Genomic DNA, 14,771 nt, shown 5'->3' with positions numbered 1-14,771 from the left:
AGTCCAATCACACGCGTCTTCCTGAAGTATCTCACAAATGCTCTAAACGCATTAAACTGAGTCTTATCCGATGCATTTGTACACTAAAGAGGAAGTTTACTTTAAAATAATGATTTCTAATATATTTATAATCGAAGAACAACTGAAAACATGCCCTGAAGTGATATATGAGACAAATCTGAAGAGAAATCATAAACAACAACGATTGGGCGATGCTTGTCAGCGATGACAAAAGTAACAGATACCCAGTGACTATACAGCGCTTTTACAGATGATGGGGAGCACTGGGCACACAGTAACGCGGAGTTAAATTTAACACAACAATTGAAAAACAAATTGAACAAATTAAGTAAACAACTTAAAATACCAAATCATTATGCAATTTCTTACCATATTTAGTAAACTTTCATTGTCATTTACATACATTTTTGTTGACCAAATGAATTCAAATATAATTCACACAGTGATTTTAGATTGAAAAAATCCTTTATTGTCAATATTAAAATTGTAGACTAAACTGTAAAATAAATTTAAACATGATTGCAGTGATTTCATGAGACTCCAGTTCCTCATATGGATCCATTTTGCATTATTGAAGACCAACAAAAAATATCGGTATCACAGGAGAAATTCTAAATGATACGTTGCTGCATAATAGTTTCAGCCATACTAATTTGTATAAAACACATTCAAAATACAATTGAAAGTCCCTCCTGTCATGTGACTGCCCCTGCTAACAAAAAGGACAGTATTCAAGCTGAAGGCACATGATGTAGTGCAGCATCTGTGTGTGTCAATAACTTCACCCACAATTATACAGTTAAAGTCAGAATGATTCGCCCTCCTGTGAGTTTCTCAGATATTTCCCAATTGATGTTAAACAGAGCAAGAATTTTTTAACAGTATTTCCTATAATATTTTTTCTTGTGGAAAAAAGTCTTATCTGTTTTATTTCGGCTAGAATAAAAGTAGTTTTTAATTTTTAAAAAATATTAATCAATATTTATGTAATATTTATGTCAATATTATTATCCCCCTTAGGCTATATATTTTTAAATTGACTACAGAACAAAACATCGTTATACAATGAATTTCCTCATTAACCTAGTTAAGCCTTTAAAATTTCACTGAATACTAGTATCTTGAAAAATATCTAGTCAAATATTATGTACTGTCATCATGGTAAATATAATATAAATCAGTAAGAAATGAGTTGTTTAAACTGTTATGTTTATAAATGTGTTAAAATTTCTCTCTCTCTCTCTCTCTCTCTCTCTCTCTCTCTATATATATATATATATATATATATATATATATATATATATATATATATATATAAATATACAAAAGGGCTAATAATTCTGACTTCAGTGTTTGCAGATATTATATTTCCATTTTGGCAGATTAATGCACATGTCAATACAGTAGCATCGTAAAGCCCTTTAAAGTGCAGTCATACTGTATGTGTGCATTACATTGGTGTGGACAGCAGAGGGCCCTCAGTGCCGTTGGCATTAATGATCTTCTTTCTAGACTTAAATTCGTTCTGAATCTCCAGAAAGGTCTTGTTTTTGGTTTCAGGGACCACAAAGAAGATGTACGTGGCCACCAATAAGCAGATGACCAGGAAAACGAGGAAGCAGTATTGCTTGAGGCCATTCTGGGAAGGATAGAGAGGGAAAAGTTTAACAGTGTTGCATTGTACATCATTATATAATCAATTATTTTTCATATGATTTTACGGTAATCATAACTTTTTGAAGTGAGTTAATTATTGAGTTATAGAGGCTGTTTTAAAGGGATAGATCAACCAGATTACTCACTATTTACTAGGCCTGTCACACCAATCAATATATGAAGAGTTCATAAGCAAAAGCCTTTAAATAGCTACCGTCTCAAATTTCCATCAAAAATGAACATTTTTCTCAGCCTCCTTTGTTTATGTTGAGTTATTTAACTTTTAAGACCAGAAATAGGACTTATTCTTTGCCATAAATGTGATATAACTGAACGTACACGACAGGAGCCTGATAAAAATGCTAATTTTAGAGGAAAATTTCAGGTGGCATTTAGAGGTTTTGGCATCTAAACTGTTTATATGGACTTATCGCACGACACATGGACATGACCTCAATCCTTTTTGATGATGCACTATATATCATCCACACATACAAACCAATTCTAGCAACACTTTGGCTAATGTGCAACATTTCTATCTCTACTGGAGGAGTTATTGTCAGTATGGTTAAAAAAACACTACAGCAGTGGTTCTCAAACTGTGGTACGTGTACCACTAGTGGTACGCAGGCTTCCTTTAGTGGTACGCGAAGGAATGAAATATGTCATGTACATGCTACACACATTTAAAAAAAATTCAAAAATGATGGATATAATATGCTACATATGACATATAGCTTATATTTCTGAAGTAATCTGCCACGTTTTTTTAACTGTGCAGAGTTGTAGCTGCTTTATTGGTCCCACTCAAGCGGCAACCTCCCGCTCTCTCTCAGGAAGCCAATACGGAAGTAACTAAAACTGCAATTCATCCGAAATTCCGCTAGTCTTAGCCGCTCCTGGCTCCAAAACAGAGCAAATTTCAATTGAGCCCACTGTTGGAATGGCCAACTTTACAGCAGAAAAAAAGGTGTTTACAGCCTGGAACAAAAAAAGGTTTTGGTTAATACAGCTAATATTACCCTTCATGACAACTATGAGGGGGGTGAATTTTTTTTATAACTCATCCTTTTCCTTTATATTAAGTTATATTAAGTTTGCATAATTAAGGGCGTGGTCACTTGAGTGACAGCTAGGTCTCGCTGGTCGCCGTTACGTCACCTCAGCTGAATCCTGCAGATTAGCCACTGAACTCGGCATATTTATCGTATTTCTGTGTTGTTTTATGTGGCTTTACACAGTCAACTGCCTTTTGGACTTGTTTCCTACAATTATTTGATGGAATGTCATGCTGAGTGCACTTAATTGTGCTCACAGACCGTTCACGTGGCCTCCGTTCCCCATGTGAGTAAATTTATATACTTATATACCATCTCTATACATGTATTTGTTTTATTTAAGATCATTTATCGTTTATATTTATATTTAGAGCTGTAATGCACTCCAGAATCTGTTAGATTGATTAGCTGTAGGCTCTAGAACAGTCATCTGAAGCGTTGTCATACAGTGTTATGCTGGATTTCATTAATAGTCTTACATTAACTAATACAGACTATATCTGATGTGTTTGGAAGTAATTCGCGTTTTCCTCCTGTTGAGAAACGTCATAAGAACAATATTTAGTGGCTCAATGTATTACAGCAGTGTTTTTAAAAGACTAAACACTTTATTGATGTAGTGTACAACCAAGCACAAGTGGTCAGAATACAAACGAGTCACAAGTGATAAAGTCTTAAGCGTTCTCCCAAAGTAAACCAGGTGTCTGAACCAGGTCCAACCTAAATGCAGCATGCGTCTGTAGCTCCGCTCACTCTCCGCCTCTTTGCCCATGTTTGGTATCCCGCCGTCAGCGTGATGACGCACGAACAAAATGGCGACGGTTGGCCGCGCCTACTTGTGGCTTCTTTTGCGGTCTTTAGAAACCTATGGGTGACGTCACGGATACTACGTCCATATATTTTACAGTCTATGGTCCCACTGCGCTACTGTATTTCAATACTGCTCACTTTGGTGGTACTTAGAGAGACAATTTTTTTCTGAGGTGGTACTTGATGAAAAAAGTTTGAGAACCACTGCACTATAGTATTTACTATAAGTTACTGTAGTATATTTTCATGTGGGTGCCTGACAGCTGAAAATAGATCTGGTAGTAGATATTGCAGCCTCTGTTCCTTTTTACCTTGCACTTTTGTTAACATTTATTATTACCCACCAGTTTTCTTGCACCCAACCCGCTCTAAGATGGGATTGAACTGACGATTGTTTGCATGGGAGTGTGTTGCTCGAACAAAAGGGCTAAAGACCATGGCCTCTAGCATCTGTCACTAGAGGAGTGAGGTTTACCTGCACAGCACTTTGCTAGCTGGTGTCTGTCATACCCCCCCCCCCCCCCCCCAAAACCTCACTGCCATCCCGGACGAGCCCCCATGCATAACTCATTGGTCCTACTACACCCAACCCGCTCTGAGCTGGGATCTTTGCATGGGAGTCGGTTGCTCTAACAAGGAGGCTACAGACTATGGCCTCTAGCGACAGTCGCTAGAACATTTTTGAAGTCAGAGGAGTGAGGTTTACCCGCATGGCACTTCGCTAGCTGACCTCTGTTACATATGCATGGTAAAATGATCTGTATCTTGGCTAAATACAGTTGCTTCATGGAATTGTCGATATTAAAACTGGGGCCACACCTTCTTAGTAGAAAGAAATGACAGTGTAAATCTAATTCTAATTTCAATGTGCTCTATTCATCCTGGCGAGGCAGTGGCGCAGTAGGTAGTGCTGTTGCCTCACAGCAAGAAGGTCGCTGGGTTGCTGGTTCGAACCTCAGCTCAGTTGGCGTTTCTGTGTGGAGTTTGCATGTTCTCCCTGCCTTCGCGTGGGTTTCCTCTGGGTGCTCTGGTTTCCCCCACAGTCCAAAGACATGCGGTACAGGTGAATTGAGTAGGCTAAATTGTCCGTAGTGTGTGAATGTGTGTGGATGTTTCCCAGAGATGGGTTGCGGCTGGAAGGGCATCCGCTGCGTAAAAACTTGCTGGATAAGTTGGCGGTTCATTCCGCTGTGGCGACCCCGGATTAATAAAGGGAGTAAGCCGACAAGAAAATGAATGAATGAATGAATCTATTCATCCTTCCTTTCTTAGTATTTCATATCAGAAGCGAAAACCAAAAACACACACTTCTCAAAAGTAGGATGAAAAGCAGCCATATTTACCACAATAAATGGAAAGATCATGCCGATCACAAAGAAGGAGGTCCAGTTGATTGAGCCACCGATCATGTATGCGGCAGGCCGATCGGTTTGTGTGAACAGCTCTGTTGTTAAAATGTTTGTCACGCCACCTGCAACACACAACATGTTAAATTCGGTCAGCAAAATCATGTTTATTTACTCTTTACTCTATTTACTCTTTAAGTGCATCGGCGATTCCTTGAAAAACTTTTAACTTCCAAGAAACTAGGGCTGCACAATATATAGTTTCAGCATCAATATCGCAATGTGTGCAACCAGGGCCGGAGTGGGACTCTTTTTCAGCCTTGGAGTTTCAAGCCTCAGACCGGCTCACCTCAGTTCACGACTGACTATATTAAAATAAGGTCATTTCCAATTCAGTTTCTAATTACACTATAACGTCTTTTTTTTTGAGAAAACAGCTGCTTTAGAACTTCAAATGTTCAACAACCATAACAGTATTATGTGTCTTAACAATAAAAAAAATTATTAAAAAAAAAAAAAAACTATTCAGACGAGGATCAAACCCGGATCCGCAGCGTCAAATCTTAATGTGCTATCCACTGGACCACATCAACTGTGCATTGTATGGTGGCTCGTCTAATATCATCATTAACCTGCAGGCTGCATACTGATAAAAAGAGCAGAGCTGCGGTAAAATAATGAATAAGACTGTGGTCAAGTGGTCAAGTAAAAAAAAAATAACTAATTTAAAAAGTGTGATTGCTGAGAGCAACAGATTCTGGAGCTAGGGACACCGGCCCTCGCGGCCAAAAAACGGACCGGCCCACCGGGAATTCTCCCGGTCCTCCCGATTAGCCAATCCGGGCCTGTGCAACTGCAGTAGTCACATCACAGCATTTGCAATGTTGAGTTGGGATTATAGTTGATTGCAATAAGTGCAGATAAGTGCTTTTTTAAAAAGATAGTTCACCCAAACATTTAAATTTACTCACTACTTTCATTTCACCATTCACTTGTTTCAAATGTTTATGAGTTTCTTTTTTATGTTGAACACAAAAAGAAGATATTTTAATCACTTATAAACGACTGAAACAAGTAAAGGTTGAGTAAACACTGGGTAAGTTTACATTGTGGGTGAACTATCGCTTTAAGGCTGGTGACTGAACAGTTTAACATTTCAGAGTTTAAAACATCCAGCGACCAGAAAATATGCTACTTTAAGAAATATTATATACAGTAAAGACTATGCAGTGTTGATCATTCGATATCTCTACCTGAATACTGTTAGACTCACCAGAAAACTATAATTCTTGTTTAGTTTTACTATATAGTATTTATCTATGATTGTAAGATTTTTTTATAGGCTTGGGCGGTAATACGATAATATGGTATACAGTGGGATCTAAAAAATAGCAACGGTGTCAATTTCCATACCTTTATACACTCATAAAAAGCAATGCACTTAAAAAGGAGACAAGTATTCAATAATAAGTGAACGTTATTTATAAACAAATTTCGAGAGGATCACGTGCTTATGATTGTTCACAGCTGTTCCAACTTTAGCTAATGACTGATTATCCTACAGACGATCCTTAACTCACTATAAATAACCAGACTTTTCTCATCTCAATATCTTCGTCTTGAAGAAACCCCCCCACCCAACCCTACTTTCCCTCCTTTTTAAACGGGCGTCACAGTGGCCGGCGATTAGCGCTGTTGCCTCACAGCAAGAATGCCCCTGGTTTAATTCCTTTCCAAACCAGACGGCATTTCTGTGCGGAGTTTGCTCGTTCTCCCCGTGGTCGGGTGGGTTTTCCCCGGGTCCTCCGGTTTCCTCTCACAGTTCAAAAACAAGCACCCTAAACAATTAATCAAAATACATTAGCTAAACTCTGAGTACACCTTCCAGCATACATATCCGACACTTAGCTACAACAAGCAAGAGGGGGAGTCATCGAGATCTACCTGAGCTCAAACTCTCCTCTCAACTTGCAACGGGAGGGAGCCCAGGGCTCGAGGATCTTATAAGCTCAGGGCTCTCTCCCGGGTCAGCACGCCAAACTAGCTTTATTAACAATCATCAGCTAAGTGTGAACTCTTGAAATATTATTTATTTAATGCCTACAAATGCGTATACGTGATTGTCATCATGGGACAATGTGGAGCAGAGAGAGAGAGAGAGAGGTGAGGTAAGGCGAGTTGCGCACCAAATGACCTGCAGCTTGGCAGCATTTCCGGTTTCGACCGAACGAGAAGGGAGACGTGGTAAATACGAACTAGAGGTCTGCATTCCCACTGCAGGACCCGACCAGATTTCTTGCGGTGCGGGGGTAAATTTCCGGAAAAAAAATGCAGGAGCGGTCGGTAACTCTGGTGTAATTTGAAAGGGAGCGGGCGTGCGGTCTAACAATATTGTTAGACCTGTTTGTTTATGCGTGTGTGTGTGTGTGTGTGTGTGTGAATGAGAGAGAGCGTGAAGCTGTGTCGCTTGGTGCTCTCTTTGTGTGTGTGTGTGTGTGTGTGTGTGTGTGTGAATGAGAGAGAGAGATAGAGGGAGCTTGGTGCTGTGTGTCGCTTGGTACTCTGTGTGTGTGTGTGTGTGTGTGTGTGTGTGAATGAGAGCGAGCATCCTTTGCAGATCTCTAATACGAACAAGACAAACAGGACTGCGAACCTAAGGTCACATATAAGGTATTCAGTTTCTGAATGGTTTAGGCACAAGCCAACAGTTTGGTGGCGCTGTCTGAGCCTTACGTCATAATTTTTTTATTATGCACGGTAATACCGGATACCAAGGTAAAATAGGGAGGTTTGACAATATCAAAAGTTGGATACTGCCCAAGCCTAATCTGTTATATATTATTTGAGATTTACTCCTCTTTATAACCATCCTAATCCATCTAAAATGAAGATTTTTTTCCAAATAAAGCTGTATTCACATTGCAATGTATATCACAGAAACACAAGATGTCGAAATGTCAGATTTTTCCAATATCGTGCAGCCCTAAAAGAAACCCATTCCTTCCACAAGGTTCCTTTACATTGGAAAAAAGGTGTTTTAGAACTATGAAAAAATTCACTAATCTTCACTAAAAGGATATTTGGCGGCCACAAAATATTTGCCATCACTGTAAAAAGGCATCTTTTCTTCTTCCTGGCCCTTTAAAGAGATAGTAGTTCACACAAACATTTCACTCACTATTTAATCACCCACATGAGGTTATAAACTTTTATGAGTCTCTCTTTTATGCTGAACACAAATGAACATATTTTGAAGATCATTGGATAAATGATAACTGTTGGCATCTACTGTAAGAAAAGAAATACTATGGAAGTCAATGGCAACTGGTTTCCAACATGGGAGACCACATGGAAAAACTAGGTTGCTGTGGTGTTAGTGAGGTCAGCAGGGGGCGCTCAAATTGTTGTCTATGAGTCCTAATGCCCCAGTATAGTGAAGGGGACACTATACTGTCAGTGAGCGCCGTCTTTCAGATGAGACGTTCAACAGAGGTCCTGACTCTATGTGGTCATTAAAAATCCTATGGCACTTCTCGTAACGACTAGGGGTGTAACCCCGGTGTCCTGAACAAATTGGTTGTCATTTGGCTGCCATTGCATCATCCAAGTGGATGCTGCACACTGATGGTGTGGAGAGACCTCTCTCATGACAGTGAATGGTTTCGGTGTATGGCCATACACAATAAATGCACTATATAAATACACATTACATTACATTCAAATATTCCTTATAATAACTTCTTTTGTGTTCAACAAAAGAAAGCAACTCATAAGGGTTTGTAAAAACGAACTGGGAGTAAATAATGATAGAATTTTCAGTTTTGGGTGAACTATTCCTTTAAGAGTGCATGTCAGTTAACCTTAATACAACAATTTAGGAAAAATACACAGTTTGTATTAACGCTAAAACATTCATAAGTTATGTGAAATTTTCTATCTTTGTTTTTTTTTTCTTTATTTTTAACTCATTTACCTGGACCAAGGCCAAAACTGAGGATGAAGGCCAAAACACAGACCATACTAAGGTAGGGAACCCAAGGGCTTGAATCCTATGAGGGAAAAAAACAAACATCATTTTTTGTTCAGATTTTAAATGTTTAGTTGGCAATTTTATTAAAACTTTTGTTTCAGTATGATGCATACCTGCCAACACTTATTTAACAACCATCTCCCTCCACCCTCCCGTTTTGTTATTTCTCCCGGAAAACTCCCATAATGCTACCCCATTTCCGTAATTGTTGACAATGATGACAGGTATGGTGTGATGATGTATTTCCAAGACATCAAAAAAAGTGAGCGATTGCTCCATGTTTTAAATTTCTGTCCTGTTTGATCCTCGATTGGTCTCACGCAGTCAAGTGATGTGATGCATTTTCACAGGTCAGAGTTCACCAAGCTTGACATTTGCCCCGCAGCAACCTGCAAAACCTGACACATGACCTTGCGTTTCCGGTCTGATGCATTCGCATGCGTATGAATGGAAGTCTATGGGAGGAAAAGCCCAGTGTGACCGCAGCTTAATGCTTGAAAGGGGCGTGGCCTATTAAATGTTTATTTTAAGACTAACAATGTTCGCTAGCAAAATAAACATAAATTTTGTTTTTATGCAGACTTTGAGATCACAAACCATACTATCCTACTATACCACACAGCAAACACCATAGAATACACCCGAAGAACAACTGAAACCACAACTAAGCGTATTAACTTTGTTAGCTCACATTGCTAGTTTTTAAATTCTCAGATTACATCTGTCTGAGGCTAACATATTGAACCACACTCCTCCAGCTCTCAATTTTGACAACAAACAGAAATGGTGAGCAGGAGGGGTCTGTTAAGCTTAAAAAACTTTCCTAAAACCTGTTTCCAGATCTTTCTGAATAAAATGCCTACTTTGCTACATCCAATCAGCTCGCAGTAGAAAAAACAAGCCACGCCCATCGTTTTCACATTTAATATTCTGTTTCTCAAGAAACTGCGTCACAATACGGAATAAAAGCCAGTCGTAGCTTCTGATTCATACACACTTTAAAGGGACTTTTATAGTTTATTAGTAGAGTATATTTAATATTGAGAATTTCTAAGTCACTACAAACCTGAAAAGTGAGTGCGATGGTGAAACAAATGCAGCACACGCTCATCAGAGTATAACCTCCGATAATAAGAGCTCTTCTTCCCAAAGACTCGATCAGAAGACCCTGAAACACACACACACAAGATGTTTTTGAAACAATTTGTTTTTTAATCTGGTACATAAACGGTCTAAACATATCATTCTAAGCCTGGAGAACAGTTTGTGAGGTCAGATTTGGTCATGTAGGAATCATATCTTTGGATGTTCATAATCTGCAGTGCCAATAAACAGGGCCAGACAGAATCAAACAGACTTTTTTTTTTTTTTTGCTATGCCTGTTCAAAATTGAGTTAAAATGAATAAATCAATTGCGGATTTATGCAGAATGATTTTGAGAGTTCTGAAGACCTAACAAATAAATACAAATAATAATACCTTTCACTTTTATTAATTTTTAACAATAGAAATCCAATTAAAAACCACTTGTTTGGTGAAAAAAACTACAACAGATCTTTCATATAATACATCTACTAAAATGCAGAAAATAATACTTTACAAACTGTAATGTAGTTTTCAGTTTCCTTGATTTATTTCAGTTTCAGTTTCCTTTATTTATGTCATTCAACACATCACAATAGAATTGTAATGCAGAACGAAATTACATTGCAACAGACCCAACAAGAACATAAAAAAACATCACTATACAAACAATATAAAATCCTAACATGATAAATAAGCTTTTATTATTCCATAAAAATATAAAAATATAATTATATAAGATATAACCTATTTTTTTTAAATCTCTGAAGAGAATAACTTAATACTTAAATACCTATTTCATCATTTGTTGTAAAATAAACAATTTATGCTAGTTTAACAAATTTATTGATTTATTTTTAACACTAGCTATCAACAATGCTTAAGAAATGGTATTATTCAAAAGTCTTATAATGACAGGATAAAAACTCTCGAAACCGCACTGATTTGCTCCTCAGGCTTCTGTAACGCCTGCCTGATGGATGGCATGAGTGAGAGCAGGCTATGACCAGGGTGGGTTGGATCCCCTAAAATATTATTTGCCCTAGACAGACAACGTCGTTGATAAAGTTCCTCGATAGATGTAATTTTGACTCCAACAGACCTTTCAGCTGACTTTATGATCCTCTTAATAGTGTTCTTGTGAGACACACTGCTATTCGCATACCAAAGGGAGTTGCCATTAGTAAGAACACTCTCAACAGCTCCTCTGTAAAAAAGTTGTGAGGATTGATTGGCTGAGGTGTGCTCTTTTCAACCTTCTCAGAAAGTGCAGTCGCTGGTGCGCTTTCTTCGCAAGACAAGTGGTATGGAGAGACCAAGTCAGTTTCTCAGTAACATGGACCCCCAGGAATTTTATCTGCTGTACAGTCTCCACGGCAGTGTTGTTAATATATACAGTTTAGATGATTTGTACACAAATCATCTAAACATTAGCATATTATTCAATGATATAATTAAATACAAAATCAAATGAATATATGTTTACACTCATTTAGATAAACAAATAGATTGAATGACTGACTCGATAATCTGCAGAGTTTGAACAACAACCTGTCAGGACTGTGCCACTTCAGTCTTGTTGATTCTTGTTTTGGAGTCCAGACACTTGTCCTGTCTTGTCTATTATGTTGTGCTCGACTCGAGTTTTCATGGGTCGAGCACTTATATTCTGTCTTAGTCTCTGTCTCTTGTCATTGTTTCTAATGTGTGGTCTCGAAAAGGCCGCATTTTCTTGTCTTTGTAGTGGCTCGGTTCATGCGTGCTCGCTTGCTCTCGTGTTTGATTTGTCAGCGGCATACTGTTTTATTCCGAGTGCCTCAGTCTAGTTGGTTTTGGTTTTTAGTTGGCCATGAGATGGAACATGCACATTGCATGTGTGAATGCACAGTAGATGTTTTCATTTATCATGTTCTCCTGTCTTACGTTCTTCTGTTGGTGTTGTGTAAAGCACGTAGCTTGGTGTTCACACTGTGGCCACATGCTTTAGTGTTTTGTTTCATGTGAACACGCAGATAATGGGTTCTCTCATCGGCTGCGTGTTCTAGTTCTGTTTGATGTGATCCCCTGGCTCGTATGTTGTCCTTGTGTCATGTGTTCTCCTGTCTATTGTCTTGTCCCACCCTCGTTGTTAACCCATAGTTTATTATGTTCACTTGTTTGCCAATTTGCTCTTGTTTATAGCTTCCTCTTGTCTGCTTTCCCGTGCCAGTTCTTCATGTTCCTGCCTTGTCCTGAACTTCTCTTCCAGCCCAGCCAAGTCTGTTTTTTGTCTTTTAGTTATGTTTTTGTTGCCTTTTTGTTTTATTTTTACAATTGATAAATACCCATTTTAGTTTTGCAAGTCCTCGTCCTTTCCCTAACCCAACTGTGACAATAACCTAGCAATAAATGTTATAATATAAACCTGACATATTTTTGTGTTATTCCTTTGGCCTTGGATTCTTGGATTAGTCATGGGTTCTGAGATAAATAACTGAAGGGATAAATCTCCACTTACGCAGGTCAGTGCAGTGATGCACTCGCAGGCTCCGGTTCCCACTGTAGCATAAGGAATCTTGTCATCTGGAATCCCAGCCTGGGTGAACACGTAGTCTGCATAGAAATAAATCTGATGGCAGAAAAATCGTTTTCAATAGGGGTCACAATAACTCGGACAGTATATGAGAGAGTTAAACTGAATACTTAAAAGAAACACTTTACATACAGTAGCTTGCCAAAGCCATGCTCGTTTGTATCAATTCTGTCTAGTTACCATTGTGAAACATTTCCATTTAGTCATTTAGCAGATGATTTTGTCTAAAGTGACTAATAACTGAGGAGGCATTCAGCGATTCAAGAATAAGATCTCTTAGGTCAAGTGATCAAAATCTTCTTTTAGTTCCTCAGTCCAGACTGAAAATTAGAGGGGACAGAGCTTTCTCTGTGGCGGGTCCTCGGTTATGGAACACTTTGCCCTTTGAGATTAGAATGGCTCCATTACTATGAATTTTTAAATCCCTCTTAAAAATCTACCTATTTAGCTTGGCTTTTTAGTATTATTTTATTACTACTGCTTGCTTCATTTTTTTATTTTCATTTTTTCTGAGTTTTTATTTTACTGTGACTTATGTACAGCACTTTGGTCAGTTTTGTGACTGTTTTTAAATGTGCTTTATAAATGGATGAACTTGAAGAGGCAATACACACAAGAAGTGCTAATTATACAAAGCAACTGTATGTGCTCAGAGAATTCAATTTTATATTTAATTTTATATATTCTCTATTTTATAGAGAGAGCGAATGTTTCTACAGGTGGTTTGTCAAGCCCACTCACTTGTGTGAGGAACACTTCATAAATGCACAATGTTTTTTTTTATTTTTTTTATTGAAAATATTGATTGATTCTAAGAAAGTGTCTGGTGCAAATGTGCAAATGTGAATAGTTTTGACAAACCACCTGTAAAAAACAAACCTCGACAAACTTTTTTATTTAGTAAATCTGAAGTAAATCTGTCATCGTTTAAATGTGTGTTTGGGCGGCATGGTGGCTCAGTGATCAGCACTATATCCATGTTCTACTGTGGTAATTCCATGGTTAATTTTTGTAAGAGATGGGTTCAGTTTATGTAACTTATTGTTTCTACATTTTAAAGGTTACAGCTAGGAAAATAAGTATTAAACACGTCATGTTTTTTTTTCCTGGAAATAATATTTCTAAAGGAGCTGTAGACATGGAATAGAAGCAGATTTAAAATCTCCTCTATCAAATCTGATCTCTATTTTATATTTTTAATTGGATTCAGGTCAGGTTATTGGCTGGGCCATTCTACAGCTTGATTTTCTTTCTCTGATAGCATTTGAGAGTTTTCTTGGCTGTGTTTTGGATCATTGTCTTGCTGAAATGTCCACGCTGGTTTCATCTTCATCATCCTGCTAATGTAGATGTTGGACTGAAGCAGCTAATATTCATTTACAGTGAGGAAGGGCAGAGGGTTGCTGAAGAACTACTGAGAGATTTCAGCTGCTGTCTGGGCCTTCACTTCCTTTCTACACTTCCTTTCTTCATGTGTTTAATACTTTTTCCCTGCGTCATTTTGTTTTATTACGCATGACTTAATTAGTAAACTAATTAGACTTGTTTGCTTTGCATATATGAATATCTTTCGTTGTTACCAACATCCAGGGTAAATTTCAAGTCAACGGCACCAGAAAAATGGTGACACGTTAAATACTTATTTTTTCCGCTGTGTGTTTATTTTAGCAGTTCTTAATGTTTAAATGTTAATAATAATACCTATTTTTCCAATTCTCCACAAGTTTCTAAAAGTACTTGCTGTGCATGATTCAGCATTGGTCTTGCAGCTCTGCTACCTCACATGACAATTAGCAAGCTTTTAAATATGTGTGCAAAATCTCCTTCACGCCCATGATAGTCAGCCGAGATAAACTTCACAGAATCAAAGCAAAACTCTTTGTGATTTCATATTTCATCCCTTCAATAATCATTTGCTGTTAAGAAAAGATCAGGGTTTAATCCACAGCAGGCCAGTCACATGCCGGTTCAGAGGGATGGCCTGTTTTTTTTTTTTTTCTTCTGTTTTAATAGAGCACACATCAGCAGTCAAGGCTAATCTTTTTTTATGTTGCAAGCTATTAATCTGAAGCTGTTGTTTCTGGCCCTGCTGAAAAGAAAATTATAGAAACTATCGTACAATTGGAAATTATTTTAATGACTGTAATAGAAATTATATTGGTTTTAAGCTGTAATGATCCTTTGGGTCTCTAATG

General features: G+C 37.9%; 1 protein-coding gene across 2 annotated transcripts in view; it reads right to left on the bottom strand.

Moving 5' to 3' along the window:
- Positions 1 to 467: 467 nt before the first annotated feature.
- Positions 468 to 14,771, bottom strand: part of slc2a11b (solute carrier family 2 member 11b) — a 31,475-nt gene continuing 17,171 nt past the window's right edge. For both annotated transcript variants that reach the window (NM_001114430.1, XM_005165031.6), the window contains 5 exon segments: positions 468 to 1,660; positions 4,889 to 5,016; positions 8,865 to 8,940; positions 9,988 to 10,089; positions 12,502 to 12,612. In NM_001114430.1, coding sequence (NP_001107902.1) covers positions 1,472 to 1,660; positions 4,889 to 5,016; positions 8,865 to 8,940; positions 9,988 to 10,089; positions 12,502 to 12,612 — 606 coding nt within the window. In that variant the 3' untranslated portion in view covers positions 468 to 1,471.

This window comes from Danio rerio, chromosome 5 (assembly GCF_049306965.1).
Source record: "Danio rerio strain Tuebingen ecotype United States chromosome 5, GRCz12tu, whole genome shotgun sequence".
Lineage (NCBI taxonomy): Eukaryota > Metazoa > Chordata > Actinopteri > Cypriniformes > Danionidae > Danio > Danio rerio.
The sequence above is the reverse complement of the archived record's forward strand: the minus strand, read 5'-3'. Positions and strand labels throughout refer to the sequence as shown.